This window comes from Anomaloglossus baeobatrachus, chromosome 5 (genome assembly GCF_048569485.1).
Source record: "Anomaloglossus baeobatrachus isolate aAnoBae1 chromosome 5, aAnoBae1.hap1, whole genome shotgun sequence".
NCBI lineage: Eukaryota > Metazoa > Chordata > Amphibia > Anura > Aromobatidae > Anomaloglossus > Anomaloglossus baeobatrachus.
This window is the reverse complement of record NC_134357.1, coordinates 59,380,923-59,402,265: the sequence shown is the minus strand read 5'-3', so window position 1 is coordinate 59,402,265 and position 21,343 is coordinate 59,380,923. Positions and strand designations below refer to the sequence as shown.

Below are 21,343 nucleotides of genomic sequence, written 5' to 3'. Positions count from 1 at the left end.
GCGTGATGGTGAGGGTGCCGGCAGTAACGGGACGACTCAAGCTGTGCAGTTCAAGGTCTCTTTACTCACAAGTCACACACTGCCGTTGGACGTGCCGATTCCTGCCGTGATGGGCAACCGATCCCGGTCCCTTCTGTTAGTCTCCTTTTAGTGGTCTCCCTCCACCCCAGCTCTTGGGCCGTAGAAAGGGACACGGGTACCTGCTGCACTCCCCGCAAACCCTGGGATTCCCCTTCCTTTCCTGAGAACCCGGGTCGAGCCTCTAGCTCCTGACCATGGGCCCCGAACTGTATGTCTTCCAACTGCTCTTCCTAAGTGCGACCTCACACGGACCCTGTCCGGTGCTGACTGCCTGCTGTGTGTCTGATGGTTTCTCACTTCTCCTGTGGATGCACCGCCTCCCGGGTTCCTGACTAGTGGGCATGAGGTCCCATACCTCGTGATGGCTACCCCAGCACCTAACCTAGCCTGGTCCCAGTGACAGACCCCCCGTGTTATGTGTTGGTGAGTGTGGTTGTGGTTGTTACCAGCGACCTCCTCAGTATCCAAGATGAATACTGCACCTTAAGTGAGGTGCTGTACCCTGTGGCGCCTGAAGCCGCAGGGGCGCCACACATAAGTATCGATGTATATTATATAATCAATCAAGAATTGATGATTAATTAGAAGAACTAACCTGTATCTGCATTCAGCTGTTTTTCCATAGAAGAATATATTAATCTTACAGATTTGGTTTACATGTTAAACCTATATCCATATTCTAACACAACTAATCTACATACAGAGTTGAGTTCGTTAGTGACTTTATTGTGTTGCTTATTTTTCAATATGATTAATTATGACTGATTTCATACTATAATCCAGAGTATATTCACTATTTTACTGAAAGTCATTGATAACAGTCAAGAAACCACTTCTGAGACACACCACTCTCAATTTAATAATCTCCTATAATCCAAGGGAATCATTAAGTTTTTCTACTGATTAGGCTTCTTAGCATTTAAATAGAATTTTCTTTTAATTGGCAGGAATGCTAGGAAATGATAGTGAATCTGTCACCAAGATTTCCCATTCATATAAATCTTTTAGACTTGATGTGGCTGATGTTCTTACTTTGAAAATCTGTGTCAGAATGGCTATATGATCTTTACATATTAAAATGATTATTTCATGCATCTAGCTAAAGAGTGAAAGCTCATAAGTCCTAGTATATTGAGTCTCTGCCCAGTCTGACTGACAGATACAGCTTAGGCCGGTTTCAGATGTCCATGTTTAATCAGGTACCAGTCACACGCATGGTTAAGGTCACACGTGTGACATCCATCTTTGCATACGTGTGACACGTATCAGGTAAAACACGTGCCTCTACAATGAAAAGATGTTCTATATTTACCTGTATCCAGCAATGCTGTCTTCAGCTCTGCTGCCTCCCGCTCCTGACCCCCGCTCATTATATTCATTGATTATTCACTGCCCGAGGAACTGAAAGCCGGATGGAGCATCACGGGGGCAGCGCCGGACAGCACAGTCGGGGACAGCACCGCCGGGGACATCGCCGGGGACAGGTGAGTATACAGTAGTTTGTGCAGTGACATACAGGGGGTCATCGGAGTTCCCAATGAACTCTCATGAACCCCTGGAAGTCGCCATCATGACACTCGCTGTAGCGCAGTTGTCACAGGGGTGTCATCAGGAGGTCATCAGAGTTCATTGGGAAATCCAATGACCTCCTGGACGTCCCTGCACACACACTGCTGGCAGGATACTCACCTGTCACTAGTGATGTCCCCAGTGATTCTGTCCTCGTCGGTGCTGTCTCCTGCGCTGTCACTGCGATGCCCCTGCTCCCAGCTTCTCACTGCGGTGAATAATCAATGAAAATAATGAGCGGGGGTCAGGAGCGTGAGGCAGCGGAGCCGGAGACAGCATCACTGGAACAGGTAAATATAGAAAAAAAAATTATTTAAAAACCTGTATTTTCTCCGGTCCGTGTCACACTGATGTCACACGGATCACATCAGTGTGCGGTCCGTGTGATACCCATGCTGCCGCCGGGGAAAAAACGGGCACGTCTCCATGTGAAATAGCGGGGCCACACGGTCTGTGTGAAAACACGGCCGTGTGAGTACACAATAGGGTAACATGGGTATGTGTGACATCCGTGTTAAAAACAGATGTCACACGTACCTGAAACACGGTCGTCTGAAACCGGCCTAAGGCTATATGCGCATGCTGCTTTTTTTCCTGCTTTTTTGCTGCTTTTTTGGCTGCAGTTTTGTTGTCAGAACTTTCTGACATTTGACTTCCCAGCAAAGTTTATGAGAAGTCAGATTTGTCATGCGCACATTGCAGTTTATTTGTCAGCGTTTTATTTGTCAAAGGTTTGTGACAAATAAAATGCAGCATGTTCATTCTTCCTGTGTTTTTGTCAACATTTGTCACAAAAACGCAGCAAAAACGCACCTAAAATTACATACGTTTTTTGTGACATTTCCAGGCTCTCTCTGACAAGGTGCAGTTTTGGCTGCATATTGGCTGCAGTTTTGGCTGCAGTTTTGGCTGCAGTTTGTGAACACAAAAAGATGCAGCGTGCGCATGTAGCCTAAGGCTACATGCGCACACTGCTTTTTTGCTGCTTTTTTGGCTGCAGTTTTGTCAGCAGAACTTTCTGACATTTGACTTCCCAGCAAAGTCTATGAGAAGTCAGATTTGTCATGCGCACATTGCAGTTTATTTGTCAGCGTTTTTTTTGTCAAAAGTTTGTGACAAAAAAAATGCAGCATGTTCATTGTTCCTGCGTTTTTGTCAACATTTGTCACCCATTGAAATCAATGAGGGCATCAAAAACGCAGGAAAAATGCATGCTAATCAAAAGTGGTGCATTTTACCTGCCTTTTACCTGCGTTTTTGGTACCAAAAACGCAGGTGATTTGTCAGGAAGTGAGGTCAGGCAAGTAGTCCCGTACCGTCCTCCATGTGTTCCCTGAAGAACCGCTGTCCCCAGGGGAGATGATATGGAGGACGGGACTATCAGCGGTGGCAGCGAGAGGGGGATGGACATTGGCAGCTGAAAACATTGATTTTTCCCTCTCGCTGCTGCCGCCGCTGATAGTCCCGTCCTCCACGTGTTCCCCGAAGTATCGCTGTCCCCAGCGTGCACGCACAGGGGAAATGATGTGGAGGACGGGGAGACAGCGGTACTTCGGGGAACACGTGAAGGACAGGACTATCAGCGGCGGCGGCAGCGAGAGGGGGATGGACATTGGCAGCTGAAAACAGCGAGAGGGAAAAAAATCAATGTTTTCAGCTGCCAATGTCCATCCCCCTCTCGCTGCCGCCGCCGCTGATAGTCCTGTCCTTCACGTGTTCCCCGAAGTACCGCTGTCTCCCCGTCCTCCACATCATTTCCCCTGTGCGTGCACGCTGGGGACAGCGATACTTTGGGGAACACGTGGAGGACGGGACTATCAGCGGCGGCGGCAGCGAGAGGGGGATGGACATTGGCAGCTAAAAACATTGATTTTTCCCTCTCGCTGCCACCGCCGCTGATAGTCCTGTCCTTCACGTGTTCCCCGAAGTACCGCTGTCCCCAGCGTGCACGCACAGGGGAAATGATGTGGAGGACAGGACTATCAGCGGCGGAGGCGGCAGCGAGAGGGAAAAATCAATGTTTTCAGCTGCCAATGTCCATCCCCCTCTCGCTGCCGCCGCTGATAGTCCCGTCCTCCACGTGTTCCCCGAAGTACCGCTGTCCCCAGCATGCACGCACAGGGGAGATGATGGACCCCTCTCGCTGCCACCGCCGCCGCTAATAGTCCCGTTCGCCACGCTCCTGTCAGCTCCACGCAGTAGCGCGATCATCTGAGCTGTCACTGAGGTTACTCGCGGCCACCGCTGCATGCAGAGGTGGCCGCGGGTAACCTCAGTGACAGCTCAGCTGATTGCGCGGCTCTCTTCAGTTGCTGCGTGGAGGTGACCGGAGCGGCGGTGTCTGCTGCTTCTCCGGTCACCTCCATGCAGCAGAGCTGGAAGCGACGCTGGACCATCCTGGATTACGCCGGACATGGAGGGCTTTGTCGGGGTTAATAAATTGGTAATGAGGGAATGTGTTAGTGTTTTTTATTTCTAATAAAGGATTTTTTCGGGTGTGATTGTTTATTTACTGTAATTTACAGATTAATCATGGAGGGTGTCTCATAGACGCCTGACATGATTAATCTAGGACTTATTGGCAGCTATGGGCTGCCAATAACTCCTTATTACCCCGATTTGCCAACGCACCAGGGAAAATCGGGAAGAGCCGGGTACAGTCCCAGAACTGTCGCATCTAATGGATGCGGCCATTCTGGGCGGCTGCTGACTGATATTGTTAGGCTGGGGGGCTCCCCATAACGTGGAGCTCCCCATCCTGAGAATACCAGCCTTCAGCCGTATGGCTTTATCTGGCTGGCATTAAAATTGGGGGGGACCGCACACCAGTTTTTTTAATTATTTATTTATTTCTAATATTTTTTTTCAATTCAACAAGCTTTATGGGCTTGTTTGAACTGAAAAATACATGAAACAATTGTTGACAAAACTGCAGCCAAAAACGCACCAAAAAAGCAGCAAAAACGCACCAAAAAAGCACCTACATTTTTTGTGACATTTCCAGGCTCTCTCTGACAAGGTGCAGTTTTGGCTGCAGTTTGTGAACACGAAAAAGAAGCAGCGTGCGCATGTAGCCTTGAGCATTGTAAGATTTCAGCAGCAGAGAAGACAGACACCGAGGAGCTAATCAGGCTAATCAGACTTGGTGGACAGAAGTTGAACCTCACATTTTATCAATGATTATACAGCGATTCTGACATAGAATTTCAAAGTAAAAACACCAGTCCCATCAGAAACTAAATCTACATAATAATGTATAACGTACTGTATGTCTGCTTTATTATTCTGAGGGCTGCAGAATATTGAATCTCGCTCTGAGGAATTAGAGGATATTCACATGTGGTCGATTTCATTGCAGAGATTTCTGTGGCTGAAAAATTGTTCCGATCATCTCAATGGGGATGTTTTGGTGGCAAGAATATAGATTCCTGCAACTTTCATTTAGACGGAGAGGTCAAGGCAAAAACTGTGCAACAAAATGTATTTACACTGTGTAACCTGCAAAAATAATACAAAGCCATCAGAACTCCGACTCGGTTGTTATGACTTTTTCGGCTTTTGCCTTCACTCAGTGTTAGAGATAAAATGGATTTACATAGTTACATACGTTGAAAAAAAGACCTAGGTCCATCTAGTTCACCCGTCCTCCACCAGTTCTACATTTTGTCCCTAAGTCCTTTATAACCAACAATGTTGTGTGTACTGAGGAAATCATCCAGCCCTTTTTTGAAAGCTGTTATAGTATCTGCCATTACTACCTCTTGTGGTCGGCATTCCACAGTCTGACTGCTCTAACTGTAAAGAACCCTTTCCTATTTAGCTGCCAGAATCACTTTTCTTCCACTCGCACTGGTCCTTAGTATTGTCTTTGGAAGGAATAAGTCATGTGCCAGTCCTTTATATTGACCACACATGTATTTATACATATAAATGAGATCTCCTCTGAGACGTCTTTTTTCTAAGCTAAACAAATCTAACTTTTCCAACCTCTCATCATATGGGCGGCCTCCATTCCTTGTAGTAGTCTAGTTACCCACCTATGGACTGACTCTAATATCTGAATGTCCTTTTTAAAATATGGAGCCCAAAATTGGATCCCATATTGTAAATGTGGCCTTACAAGAGATTTATAGAGAGGTAACAATACGTTGGGATCACGGGATCTAATCTCTCTTTTTATACACCCTAGAATCTTGTTTGCTTTAGCAGCTGCTGCCTGACATTGAGTGCTGCTGCTCAGCTTATTTGTAATGAGAATACCCAAGTCCTTCTCCTGTTCTGTAGTCCCGAGTTTACTTCCATTTAATGTATACGCAGCTATAGGATTACTCCGTCCTAGGTGCATTACTTTACATTTATCAACATTAAATCTCATTTGCCAAGTATCTGCCCATTCTGACATCTTATCCAGATCTTTTTGTAATATTGTACTATCAAGGTCAGTTTTTAATATCCTACATAGTTTGGTGTCATCAGCAAAGACTGACACTGCACTATCAATCCCATCCACAAGATCATTAATAAAGAGATTAAAAAGCATCAGTCCTACTCCTAGCATATATCCCTGCAGTCCCCACTGCTGACTACAGTCCACTGGTCCTAGTACATATCCCTGCGGTCCCCACTGCTGACTATAGCTCACTGCTGAGGTGATTGTAAACAGATCTAAAGCTACATACGGATTGGAGATAAGGGTAATTTTTCAATTGTGCCAATACATAAAAGTAAGTAAAGATGGCAGCTCCCTGGATACAAACAGATCTCACATCCAGCCTACATTACTGGAAAAGATAATCCCACAATAGAGAAATCTGAAACTTGGATCAGGCCATAAACTGCATAAAGTCTGATAATCAATGATGGAACGAACTTTGAAGCCTGAAACTTAGTGAACCTTTATTATTAAATGGTAACCACTAACATATGAGGAAATCATATTTTGCCATGTCATAAGACCTTAATAATGTTTATACTTTTCATGGCACAAGGTATTATTAGTTAATATTGATGCATTACAGAAACTTGTAACAAGTATGTCCATTTTTCTAGCCTTGGTTTGTTTTACATTCAGTGGATCTAACAAAAGAAAAAAAAAAGAAAACAATTTTGCGAGTAAAGTCTGCTTTGCAATTAGTTGTACAATCGCATTTGCGATGTGACATGCCCAGGTTGCATACGGGATCTTATGAGATTGCACGTAGGTCGTTCATTTGCTGTCACACGTGCGTTAGTAGTCTATGTTAAATTGATCAATTTTATGTGCGCTCCTTTAGATCATGTGTTCTGTGACGTATGCATTGGGCACCCTTTTTTTTTTTTTACTTATTGACTTGCCAAGCGTGTGTAATGTGTAGGGATGCGTTTTTACTATGTCATCTGCCATTCAGCTCTGCTACATGGCCGCTGACAGCAGACACAGACAGCCATGTAGCAGAGCTGAATGGCCGATGACAGCAGACACATATAATAACTCCTTATTACCCCGATTTGCCAACGCACCAGGGTAAATCGGGAAGAGCCGAGTACAGTCCCAGAACTGTCGCATCTAATGTATGCGGCAATTCTGGGGGGCTGCTGGCTGATATTGTTAGGCTGGGGGGCTCCCCATAACGTGGAGCTCCCCATCCTGAGAATATCAGCCTTCAGCCGTATGGCTTTATCTGGCTGGTATTAAAATGGGGGGGGACCGCACGCCGTTTTTTTTAATTATTTAATTATTTATTTCACTGCACAGTATAGACACGCCCACCGGCTGCTGTGATTGGGTGCAGTGTGACACCTGTCACTCAGCGTGGGGGCGTGTCTCACTGTAACCAATCATAGGCGCCAGTGGGCGGGGATAGCAGGGAATACGAGATTGTTTAATGGGCGGCCGGCTTTTTCAAAACAGTAAAAGCCGCCGGAGCAGTGTGAATGCCGTGCAGCGCCGGTGATCGGGGATCGGTGAGTATATGAGAGAGGGGGATAGACTGACATGGACAGAGAGTGAGGGACAGAGATAGTGACCGACTGACAGAGATTAGTGAATGACAGACATTGTGAGGCGCTTCAGAACGCAGCTTTTCAGCTGCGCTCTTAAGCGGACCTTTTTTCAGCTGCGGTGCAGAGCGCACACCTGCGCACATAGCATCAGACATCACAATCGTATGAGGGATGTCACACGTTACAATTGACTAGGTTCGTGCAACAAAACGCTCAATTCTAGAGAATGATACGATGTGTTTGCGATCAACGGTTTTGCGTTCAATCCTGATCGCACGTAGCTGTCACACGCAGATACCTCACAAACGATGCCGGATGTGCGTCACTTACAACTCGACCCCAACGACGGATTGTGAGATATATTGAAGCGTGTGTAGCGGGCTTAATGATGATTAAAAATCTTCTAACATTTTGCGTCAGCCGAAGATAAGTGAATTGATTCGATGCTAATTCATTCTTGTTGACTTTTTAGGAATTCCCTAAACCTTGCAAATTCAAGTATTTCTCCCAGAAAATGTTAGCAATTCCATATGTTTTCTTATACATATTTATTTTCTGTGTTTGTAGGAAACAATTGACTGCAGTAATTTATTCCAAAGTCTTTGCATTGTGTCTGTGTGTGCCACATTAAGCATGAAGAACAGAAAGACAAGAAGAGAACTTGAGGACCAAGTTCTGAGGACTTGAGAACCAAAACTGTTGAAAAATATCAACAATCTGAAAGTCCATGTCCAGTGATCTTGATGTTCCTTTGTCCATCATGCACAACATAATCAAGAAGTTTACAATCCATGGCACTGTAACAGCTGATCTGCCTGGACAAGGACGGCAGAGAAAAATTGATGAAAGATTACTAGTGATGAGCGAGTACTAAAAAGCTCGGGTGCTCGAAGCTCGGGCCGAGCCTCCCAAGATACTCGTGTACTCGGCCCGAGCAACGAGCCCAATGTTATCCTATGGGAGACCCGAGTATTTTTGTGAAATGACCTCCCGGCAGCATGGAGAAACCCTAAAAATGTCACAAAAGTCTCAGAAGAGTGCTCAAATGACATGGCAACAGCATGGGGAAGACCCCTTGAAGCATTTATCACTCAAAAGTCACAGCTGTGAACAATTTTGTCCGCGTTTTACGCCATTTTTACGGACTCACCAGAAAACCTTCAAAAATGACACCAAAATGAATTTTCATGGCGGAAATGTTAAGGGCACATACCCAATAGTGAGATAGAGCTAATGTATGTTACTTTGTGAGATTAATACATGAAAGATTTTACGTAAAACATTGTGTGGCACTCCGATGTCCCTGAGAAGAGACGGACATAAAGGCCTCTGAGTCTAATGTGCCCATTTTGAGGAAGTGAGTCTTTGTAGTATTTTCCTATGCCAGGGCAGTCCAAAATTGTGAGGTTCACCAATGCCCCTGCATACAGACGTGCATGAGGGCCTGTAAACCTGAAGTGCCCATTGTAAGGAAGTGGGTCTATTGTAGTATAGCCCTTAGGCAGGGCAGCCAAAAATTGTGAGGCTCCACGTTGTCCCTGGATAGAGACGTGCATGAGGGCCTGTAAACCTGAAGTGCCTATTGTAAGGAAGTGGGTCTATTGTAGTATAGCCCTTTGGCAGGGCAGCCAAAAATTGGGAGGCTCCACGTTGTCCCTGGATAGAGACGTGCATGAGGGCCTCAAAACATTAAGTGCCTATTGTAAGGAAGTGGGTCTATTGTAGTATAGCCCTTTGGCAGGGCAGCCTAAAATTGGGAGGCTCCACGTTGTCCCTGGATAGAGACGTGCATGAGGGCCTCAAAACATTAAGTGCCTATTGTTAGGAAGTGGGTCTATTGTAGTATAGCCCTTTGGCAGGGCAGCCAAAAATTGGGAGGCTCCACATTGTCCCTGGATAGAGACGTGCATGATGGCCTTTAAACCTGAAGTGCCCATTGTAAGGAAGTGGGTCTATTTCAGTATAGCCCTTTGCCAGGGCAGCCAAAAATTGGGAGGCTCCACATTGTCCCTGGGTAGAGACGTGCATGAGGGCCTCAAAACATTAAGTGTCCATTTTAAGGAAGTGGGTGTATTTCAGTATAGCCCTTAGGCAGGGCAGCCAAAAATTGGGAGGCTCCACATTGTCCCTGGATAGAGACGTGCATGATGGCCTTTAAACCTGAAGTGCCCATTGTAAGGAAGTGGGTCTATTTCAGTATAGCCCTTTGCCAGGGCAGCCAAAAATTGGGAGGCTCCACATTGTCCCTGGGTAGAGACGTGCATGAGGGCCTCAAAACATTAAGTGTCCATTGTCAGGAAGTGGGTGTATTATAGTATAGCCCTTAGGCAGGGCAGCCAAAAATTGGGAGGCTCCACATTGTCCCTGGGTAGAGACGTGCATGATGGCCTTTAAACCTGAAGTGCCCATTGTAAGGAAGTGGGTCTATTTCAGTATAGCCCTTTGCCAGGGCAGCCAAAAATTGGGAGGCTCCACATTGTCCCTGGGTAGAGACGTGCATGAGGGCCTCAAAACATTAAGTGTCCATTTTAAGGAAGTGGGTGTATTTCAGTATAGCCCTTAGGCAGGGCAGCCAAAAATTGGGAGGCTACACGTTGTCCCTGGGTAGAGACGTGCATGAGGGCCTCAAAACATTGTTCCCATTGCAAAGGAGCGGGTCTCCTGTCGTTGTAATGTCCATTCTGCAAAGAATGGGCGAAAAAATTTACCACTGGGGGTATACCTGAAACAAAGACCTAACTATTGTAACGGTCATCATGATGGCGCATGAGGAGAAGGAGGAGCAGTCCAGCGATTATCCAAAGTCGAGAAGTGTACCCATGGGTGAGTGGAGGTACATGGCAAACTTTAAATTCCGCTCTCATTTGCTGGTGGTGTGGTGAAGTCTGGCCCAATCCAACCCTTGTTCATCTTTATCAGAGTCAGCCTGTCAGCATTTTCAGTTGACAGGCGGGTGCGTTTATCTGTAATGATTCCACCTGCGGCACTAAAAACACGCTCTGACAAAACGCTAGCAGCAGGGCAGGCCAGGACTTCCAAGGCGTAGAGAGCCAATTCATGCCACGTGTCCAGCTTGGATACCCAATAATTGTAAGGCACAGAGGAATGTCGGAGTACAGTTGTTCGATCTGCAAGGTACTCCTTCAGCATCTGGGCAAACTTAGGATTTCTTGTGGCACTACCCCGCACCTCAGGGGCTGTGGTACGTGAGGGGCTGAGAAAACTGTCCCACATCTTAAAGACTGTTCCCCTACCTCTGGCGGATTGGACTTGTGCCTCTCTCGGCTGTACGCCTCGGTTGTCCACTGATTCCTGACCTATGCCGCTAGCGTTTTGTGAGGGGAATGCTTTGCCTACTTCCGTGAGTATGGCCTTCCGAAACTGCTGCATTTTGGTTGACCTCTCATCCACGGGAATAAGAGACAAAAAGTTCTCCTTGTAGCGTGGGTCTAACAGTGTTACCAACCAGTAATGATTGTCGGCCAAGATGTTCTTAACGCGAGGGTCACGAGACAGGCAGCTTACCATAAAGTCAGCCATGTGCGCCAGACTCTTAACAGCCAGGACTTCAGTAGCCTGACCAACAAGATGACTGAACATGCTGTCCTCCTCCTCCTCCTCCTCCTCCTCCTCCTCATCTACCCTGTCCTCTGGCCAGCCACGCTGAATCGAGGATATGACTGGTGTGCATGTCATATCCTCAATTTGGCCGGAGAGTTGCTCCATGTCTTCATCCTCCTCCTCGTCATAGTCCTCCACTGCACGTTGTGATGAGACGAGGCTGGGCTGTGTGTTATCACCCACACCCACTACTGTTTCTTGCTGCAACTCATCGCGCTCCGCCTGCAATGCATCATGTTTGTTTTTCAAAAGGGACCGTTTTAGAAGGCAGAGTAGCGGTATGGTGACGCTAATAATGGCGTCATCACCACTCACCATCTTGGTGGAGTCCTCAAAGTTTTGGAGGATGGTACATAGGTCTGACATCCATCTCCACTCCTCAGGTGTTATGTGTGGAGTTTGACCCATTTCCCGACGGCTTAGGTGATGCAGGTACTCAACAACTGCCCTCTTCTGCTCACATATCCTGACCAACATGTGCAGAGTTGAATTCCAACGCGTGGGGACATCACACACCAGTCTGTGAGCCGGAAGATGCAAACGGCGCTGAAAGCCGGCAAGGCCGGCTGAAGCAGTAGGTGACTTTCGAAAATGTGCAGACAGGCGGCGAACTTTTACCAGCAGATCAGACAGCTCTGGGTATGACTTTATAAACCGCTGAACCACGAGGTTGAGCACATGGGCCACGCATGGAACATGTGTCAGCTGGCCTCGCCTCAAAGCCGCCACCAGGTTCCGGCCATTGTCACAAACGACCTTTCCTGGCTTTAGGTTCAGAGGTGTGAGCCAGTGATCTGCCTGCTGTTTCAGAGCTGTCCACAGCTCTTCTGCATTGTGGGGTTTGTCACCTATGCAGATTAGCTTCAGCACAGCCTGTTGCCGCTTCGCCGAGGCAGTGCTGCAGTGCTTCCAGCTTGTGACTGGTGTGGAGGGCACAGTGGATGAGGATGCGCAGGAGGAGGAGGAGGCTGAAGAGCATGACATTCCGGAGCTGTAGAGTGTGGGTGAAACACTGACTGAGGTAGGGCCTGCAAACCTTGGTGTGGGAAGGACGTGTTCCGTCCCTCGCTCAGACTGGGTCCCAGCTTCCACAATATTAACCCAGTGTGCCGTCAACGAGATGTAGCGGCCTTGCCCACAAGCACTTGTCCACGTGTCTGTGGTTAGGTGGACTTTGGGTGAAACAGCGTTGTTCAGGGCACGTGTGATGTTTTGTGACACGTGGTTATGCAACGCGGGGACGGCACACCGGGAGAAATAGTGGCGGCTGGGGACCGAGTAACGTGGGACAGCTGCCGCCATCAGGTCACGGAATGCTTCTGTCTCCACCAGCCTAAAAGGCAACATTTCCAGCGCAAGCAGTCGCGAAATGTTAGCATTTAGAACTGTGGCATGTGGGGTGTTGGCAGTGTATTTGCGCCTGCGTTCAAAGGTTTGCTGAATGGATAACTGAACGCTGCGCTGGGACAAGGACGTGCTTGATGATGGTGTTCTTTCTGCGTAGGCAACTGCAGGTGCAGGAGTGGAGGAGGCTTGTTCGCAGGCAGCATGGACAGAGGATTGGCTCGCATGCACAACCAGCGAAGACGTAGCAGTGACATCAGCAAGCACTGCTCCTCGACTCTGTTGTACTTCCCACAAAGTCGGGTGCTTGGCTGACATGTGCCTGATCATGCTGGTGGTGGTCAGGCTGCTAGTTTTGGTACCCCTGCTGATGCTGGCACGGCAGGTGTTGCAAATGGCCTTTTTTGAATCATCTGGATCCAACTTAAAAAACTGCCAGACTCGTGAAGACCTAACATTTGTACAGGCACCTTGTGTCGTCGTGTTGTTACGGGGAACGGTTGCCTGACTTCTGCCTGGGACCACCACCCTGCTTCTTACTGCCTGTTGTGATGCTACGCCTCCCTCCCCCTGTGCACTGCTGTCCTCGCTCTGCATATCCTCCTGCCAGGTTGGGTCAGTTACTGGATCATCCACCACGTCGTCTTCCTCTTCCGCACCCTGCTCCTCCTCCTGACTTGCTGACAATTGTGTCTCATCATCGTCCACCACTTGTTGAGACACGTTGCCAACTTCGTGAGAACGTGGCTGCTCAAATATTTGGCTATCTGTACAGACGATCTCCTCATGACCCACTTCAATATGAGCTGGCGAGAGGCCAGAATGTGTGAATGGAAACGTGAACAGCTCTTCCGAGTGTCCAAGTGTGGGATCATTAATGTCCGAGGAGGACGTGTACTCAGCCTGGTGGTAGGAAGGAGGATCAGGTTCAGAAATGTGCGGTGCAGTATCACGGCTACTGACACTTGACCGTGTGGAAGACAGAGTGTTTGTGGTGGTGCCAATCTGACTGGAAGCATTATCCGCTATCCAACTAACAACCTGTTGACACTGGTCTTGGTTCAAGAGCGGTGTACTGCTGCGGTCCCCAAGAATTTGGGACAGGACGTGCGAGCGACTAGATGTGGCCCTTTGTTGTGGCGAAATTAGAGCTTGCCCACGACCTCGGCCTCTGCCTGCACCACCATCACGTCCACTTCCTTGTTCCTTGCCAATGCCCTTGCGCATTTTGCAATGCTGTGCACTGCTGACGTGTATATTCACTACTTGTGCGTTATATCAAAGTTTCTGGAAATTGCACACCAGTGCACCTGTACGCTGCCACCAACAGGCACACACGTGCGGTTTTAAAAACCAAGCACGGACGCAATAATAACCTAACACAGGTTTTAGGAGCAAAAATTAAGAACTCTGACACTATCAGCCACTGCTGACTGACGTGTATTATACACTACACTTGTGCGTTATATAATAGTTTGGTAAACGCACACCAGTGCACCTGTACGCTGCCACCAACAGGCACACACGTGCGGTTTTAAAAACCAAGCACGGACGCAATAATAACCTAACACAGGTTTTAGGAGCAAAAATTAAGAACTCTGACACTATCAGCCACTGCTGACTGACGTGTATTATACACTACACTTGTGCGTTATATAATAGTTTGGTAAACGCACACCAGTGCACCTGTACGCTGCCACCAACAGGCACACACGTGCGGTTTTAAAAACCAAGCACGGACGCAATAATAACCTAACACAGGTTTTAGGAGCAAAAATTAAGAACTCTGACACTATCAGCCACTGCTGACTGACGTGTATTATACACTACACTTGTGCGTTATATAATAGTTTGGTAAACGCACACCAGTGCACCTGTACGCTGCCACCAACAGGCACACACGTGCGGTTTTAAAAACCAAGCACGGACGCAATAATAACCTAACACAGGTTTTAGGAGCAAAAATTAAGAACTCTGACACTATCAGCCACTGCTGACTGACGTGTATTATACACTACACTTGTGCGTTATATAATAGTTTGGTAAACGCACACCAGTGCACCTGTACGCTGCCACCAACAGGCACACACGTGCGGTTTTAAAAACCAAGCACGGACGCAATAATAACCTAACACAGGTTTTAGGAGCAAAAATTAAGAACTCTGACACTATCAGCCACTGCTGACTGACGTGTATTATACACTACACTTGTGCGTTATATAATAGTTTGGTAAACGCACACCAGTGCACCTGTACGCTGCCACCAACAGGCACACACGTGCGGTTTTAAAAACCAAGCACGGACGCAATAATAACCTACTAACAGGTTTTTTTGGGGAGCGACAATTACAGTACAGACAAGTCAGACACTATCTGGACTGTTTTACACTGTGTACACCAGCCCCAGATATGAAGGCTGGTATACGGTCACCACTACCCTGCCTGCCTGCCTGCCTGTATACTGCTACAATAGTCCTGACAAGGACTCTTTTGGTCACTAGCCTGTATTCAGACCTGGCTATACCCTGCCTGTATATAGCAACAATAGTCCTGAGAAGGACTCTGCTACTGTACTCCGACCTGGCTATACCCTGCCTGCCTGTATACAACTAGAATAGTCCTGAGAAGGACTTTTGGTCACACTGTTTGCAGCCCTGCAACTGAAAAAGCTATAAAGGGCCGCAAAGCTTTCCCTGAATCAGCGACACTCTCCCTACACTCACTGTCAGAATAGCTGTGAGCAGAGCACAGCGCGCCGGCCGATATAAAGGCTCGGTGACGCTGTGCAGGCCGGCCAATCACTGCAATTCCACAACTAACAGGGCTGTGGCATTGCAGTGGTCTGCCAGCCAATCCCTGCATGAGGGCTGGCTCTCAAAAGAGCGCCAACATGCAGAAATGAAGACCACGAGTAAAGCACGAGTATCGCGAGATTACTCGGTCCCCGCCGAGCAGCCCGAGTACAGTGATACTCGTGCGAGTACCGAGTAGTGACAAGCATGCTCGCTCATCACTAAAGATTACAATATAGGATAGGCCACATGGTGGAAAAGCCCGAATCAAGTTCCAAAGAAATTCAAGCTTTTCTGCCGGCTCAGGGTACATCAGTGTCAGCACGAACTATCCATCAACATTTGAATGAAATGAAACGCTATTGTGGGAGACCCAGGAGGACCCCACTGCTGAAACAGGTAAAAAAAGCTAGACTACAGTTTGCCAAAAGGTACGTGAGTAATCCTACTGTCAAATATGGTGGAGGTTCAAAGATGTTTTGGGGTGGTTTTGCTGCCTCTGGCCCTTGGTGCTTTGACTGTGTGCAAGGAATCATGAAATCTGAAGATTACTAAAGGATTTTGGGTCGCAATGTGGTGCCCAGTGTCAGAAAGCTGGGTTTGCATCGGAGGTCATGGGTCTTCCAGCAAGACATTGACTCCAAACATATTTCAAGAAGCCCTCAGAAATGGATGTGATCAAAGAGCTGGAGAGTTCCGAAGTGACAACAATGAGCCTGGATCTAAATCCCATTGACACCTGTGGAGAGACCTTAAAATTGCTGTTGGGAGAAGATGCCTTCAAATATGAGACCTGGAGCAGTTTGTAAAAGAAGAGTCTGAAATTCCAGGTGAGAGGAGTGAAAAGCTTGTTGATGTTTATAGGGAGTGGTTGCAGTTATTTATTCCAAGGATGTGCAAGGAAAGTACCAACAATTTTGTCTGGCCAATATTTGGAGCTTTGTGTGAAAAATTAGGTCCAATTTGTCTTTTTCTCCATTTTTTTGTGTTGTTCCAATACACACAAAGGAATAAACATATATAGTGTAATTGCAATAATATTATGAGAGGACTACTTTATTTTTTGGAACAGTTTCAATGATTCCAACATTTTTTGGCCAAGACTGTATCACATGATATAGCACAGCCAATCAGTAGGGACTATCATAGCCTGTATAAAAGCTTGAATATAATCTTATAATATAGCCTGTATAAAAGCAGAGACAGGGAATGTAGCAGCCATTTTAGTGTGCATCTGGATCTTAAGAGGACATCAGCTTAACAATAGAGATTGGGTGAGAAAACCATAAAACACTGAAAAACATTACAGATCTGTGCATCTCCATGGTTACAGACTAAAAGCAAACTGTGCAATACTGTGGTCATACCTCAATCTCTTTTCTACTTCATGTTAGTAGGAAGTAGGCAACAAACAGAAGAGAATATGGCTTTGAGATCAGACTACACATGATTTGTTTGTAATCTGTATCCATGGACAGCAGGTTTTTGCTATGTAATCTGACAGCAGCATGAGGTAGGGACAGAGACCCTGATTCCAGCGCTGTATCACTTAGTATACTGTAATTATAGATAATAGAGTAATTATGATAGATTTCATAGAATCCTAGAATGGTAGAGTTGGAATGGACCTCCTGGATCATCTAGTCCAACCCCCTACTCAAAGCAGGATTCACTAAATCATCTCAGGCAGATGTCCGTCCAGCCTCCTTTTAAAGACTTCCATTGAAGGAGAACTCACAACCTCTCGTGGCAGCCTGTTCCACTCGTTGATCACCCTCACTGTCAAAAAGTTTTTTCTAATATCTAATCTGTCTCCTCCCCATCAGTTTCATCCCATTGCTTCTAGTCTTTCCTTGTGAAAATGAGAATAAAACTGATCCCTCTACAGTGTAACAGCCTTTAAGAAATTTGTAGACAGCTATTAAGTCTCCTCTCAGCCTTCTCTTTTGCAAGCTAAACAATCCTAAATCCTGTAACCGTTCCTCATAGGACATGGTTTGCAGTCCAGTCACCATTCTGGTCACTCTGCTCTGAACTTGCTCCAGTTTGTTGATGTCTTTTTTTTAAAATGTGGTGCCCAGAACTGGACACAATATTCCAGATGAGGTCTGACCAAAGAGGAGTAAAGGGGGATAATGAATGATAAAGATTTCACTCCTGCAGATCAAGCAGAGCTCGGTTGATGAACTGTGTATAACCCCACCCACACCACAGCTCTCTGTGTACATTGTATAGTGACAGAGAGATGCTAATCTGTGCTGGGGCGAGGTTGGACTAGGAGGCACAATGACAGTTTTCCTGTAGTTATAACTTTCAGTTGATAAAACACTAAATGTATTGATACAGCAAAACTGTGATGTCCATCACTAGGTGGCGCTAGACACTACTGGTATGCAGTGAAAGAGAGAGAGGTGAGAGGTAGTCAGAAAAGCTGAGGTCAGAAGCCAGTAGGTAATGACAGGACACTGGGAGCAGACAGAGAAGAGGTCAAGATACCAGCCACAGGTCAGTATTCCAGAAGAGTACGCACAGGATACAGGGAGCAGGCGGGGATGGGGTCAGGAGGAGGTCCGAGGTCAGAATCCAGGAGGTAACAACAGAAACAGAGAGACAGGAAGAGAAGAGTCAACAACAGTCCAGAGTCAAGAGACAAGACCAGATAACTAAACACTATGGGAGCCGAGAGCACTACTGTAACCGGGAAGTAAGACTGGCGACATAACGGGCAAGCATGCTCCCTAATGAAGCGAACCAATCACCTGGAACGAAGAGCATCTGCGTAGGCATCTCCCAGGACCAGCATAAAACCCAGAGCTGAGAGACAACCTGTCCATAGGTGTTCAAGACAAACAGCAGAGCCTCCAAAATGAAAAATCCTGCTGCTGGTACTGTGCCAAGTCAGCAGATTTTTGTAATATTTCTTAAGCAATTTGCTGATAGATCTGTAATTTTTCATGTAATATATCTGATCCAAAGGAAATTAATATGTGCAGTAATATGTATTGTTGCTGTCCCTTGAATATTCAAGTTCTAAAATTAATTCTAAATGGTCAAATCAAGTAATAGAAAGAACACTAAATATCCATGAAAACTGAGTATCTACTGAATTGATTTATACAGTAACCCTCATCATTCATACAAGTTTACAGTCAATGCTTATAGTGTATGAATCATTACACAAGAAAGCTGGAGATGAAAGAATGACAGAACATTCCGAGAGATCCTCAACAAAACTGCCCGAATTACTCAACTCATATTTACAGATTAAAGCATTGGGGCAGGAGGCTGCGCATAGCTATACAAGTATCACAACTGTCAGGTGAATTCTTATTTTCTCAAATATTTATAATGAGGTTCATTGCATCACAGCTGCTGCAGAACCTCATTTTTAAAACTAAGGAGAATCTACCTTCCCCTAACTAATCAGTATTTGAAGCTCAGCATTTTCAAAATGTGTATATTATCATATTCTGCAGCAATTGAGGTATACCGGACTTTTGATGCACAGTACAGCTGCTCAAGAACCTCTTTTTCAAAGAGTTAAAGAAAACTGCATGGTAGTCAATTGGTGTTTGGCATATGAAAAAAAATAGATAGCTAGATCATATTCATATATACTGTAGATAGATATACAGCGATAGATAGATAGACAGATAGATAGATAGATAGATAGATAGATAGATAGATAGATAGATAGAGGGATAGATAGATAGATAGATAGATAGATAGATAGATAGATAGATAGATAGATACTGATGGATGGATGGCTGGATGGATGAATAGATACTGGTGGATGGATAGATAATAAATAGATAGCGATGGATGGACTGATGAATAGATAGATACTGACAGATGGATGAATAAATAGATAGATGGATAGATAGACAGATACGGATGGATGGATGGATGATAGCTAGATATATACTGACACATGGATAGATAGATTGATAGATAGATAAATAGATACTGACAGATAGATGAATGAATGGATGGATAGATAGATGATAGATAGATAGATAGATACTGATGAATGGATAGATAGATAGATAGATACATACTGATGGATGGATAGATACATACTGACAGATGGATCGATAGATAGATAGATAGATAGATAGATAGATACTGATGGATGAATAGATAGATAGATAGATAAATAGATAGATAGATAGATTCTGATGGATGAATAGATAGATAGATACTGATATGGATGAATAGATAGATAGATAGATAGATAGATACTGATGGATGAATAGGTAGCTAGATAGATAGATAGATAGATAGATAGATACTGATGGATGAATAGATAGATAGATAGATACTGATGGATGAATAGATAGATAGATAGATAGATACTGATGGATGAATAGATAGATAGATAGATAGATAGATAGATAGATACTGATGGATGAATAGATAGATAGATAGATAGATAGATAGATAGATACTGATGGATGAATAGGTAGATAGATTCTGATTGATGAATAGATAGATAGATAGATACTGATGGATGAATAGATAGATAGATAGATAGATACTGATGGATGAATAGGTAGATAGATTCTGATGGATGAATAGATAGATAGATAGATAGATAGATAGATAGATATTGATACTTGTAGCAGTCACGTGTTGGAACGTAACGTTCTGCAATGTATAGTATTTCCTTTTTTTATCACCACTGAGTTTAAGAATTTCCTGCAAATTCTTTAAATAATTTTGCATAGTTTCCTCCGCACGGCTCCCTTCACTCTCCTCTAGACAACTTTATTTTCACAACCTAAAAAAATGACGGCATGCAGAATACAAAGAAGTAGTCATTTTATTTGGAAGCCATTGGGTACTCACAGGGCCACAGTTTTGTTGGGCAGCAGTGTGGGCTGTAGGGTTTCCACCAGCTCGCCTCCATTGCACACCACTTTGATGGTGATGAGCTTCTGTCGCCCCGGAGCCTTGGATCGCTCGGCGGTGCACAGGCAGCTGTCAGTGAGGAGGTCCGGACAGATCCTGCTGGCAAGCGAGCTGCCTACAATGGCAAACACGAGGAAACACCAGACCCAAAACAGATGTGTACAATCCATGTTAGGACATCTTCAGACCTCAAACATTCCAGATTTTTTTTTTTTTATAATTATTATTTGCCATTAAAAAAGTTTTCATAAGTGATGACTGCTGCGCGCAGAGCTGTCTGTGAATATATGAAGGACATCGTGAAATAATATCCTGTCATCTCACTCCAATCAGCTGTCAGGGAGACAAGTCGCCTGCGAGCCAAAGTTTATCAGAACTTACAATAATGCTGGGGAAAAGTTACACAGGAAAAAGTGTGTTAGGCTATGGCTGTCAGCAGCCCCTCCATCCCGCACCCACCTCCTCCCCTTCTCCATCCCTGCGTCCAGCCCACTCACTTCTATATCATTGGTCCCTCCAGTACATTCACAGCCATTACATCCACCATAGATCACCCTGACCAGAGCACAATGGGATTGTATCACATCATACATCAGATCCTTACTCTATCCTATACTGCAAGAACATGGCAAATCTCCAAGAAAATAGCAAATGTTCAAGAATCTTTTGGTTCAGAAGATTTTTGTAGGGAAGTTGCAGAATATATATATATACTGTATAGACACACACACACACACACACACACACACACACACACTCACACACACACTCACACACACACACACACACACACCTATTATTATTATTTATTATTATAACGCCATCAATTCCATGGCGCTTTACTTGTGAAAGGGGTGTACATAATAGGGACAAGTACAATAATCATAAACAATACAAGACACAGACAGGTACAGGAGGAGAGCGGTCCCTGCCCGCGAGGGCTCACAGTCTACAAGGGATAGGTGAGGATACAGTAGGTGAGGGTAGAGCTGATTGTGCGGCGCTATATCAGACTGAGGGTTACGGCAGGTTGTAGGCTTGTC

General features: G+C 45.5%; 1 protein-coding gene across 2 annotated transcripts in view; it reads right to left on the bottom strand.

The window, feature by feature from the left end:
- ADGRA1 (adhesion G protein-coupled receptor A1) overlaps window positions 1-20,672 on the bottom strand; it is a 1,087,584-nt gene extending 1,066,912 nt beyond the window's left edge. Inside the window, exon 1 of one of the 2 annotated variants that reach the window (XM_075348547.1) lies at window positions 20,238-20,672. In XM_075348547.1, coding sequence (XP_075204662.1) covers window positions 20,238-20,470 — 233 coding nt within the window. In that variant the 5' untranslated portion in view covers window positions 20,471-20,672. The remainder of the gene's footprint in view (window positions 1-20,237) is intronic. The other variant, XM_075348548.1, reaches the window with a different exon arrangement.
- Between the last annotated feature and the right edge of the window lie 671 nt (window positions 20,673-21,343).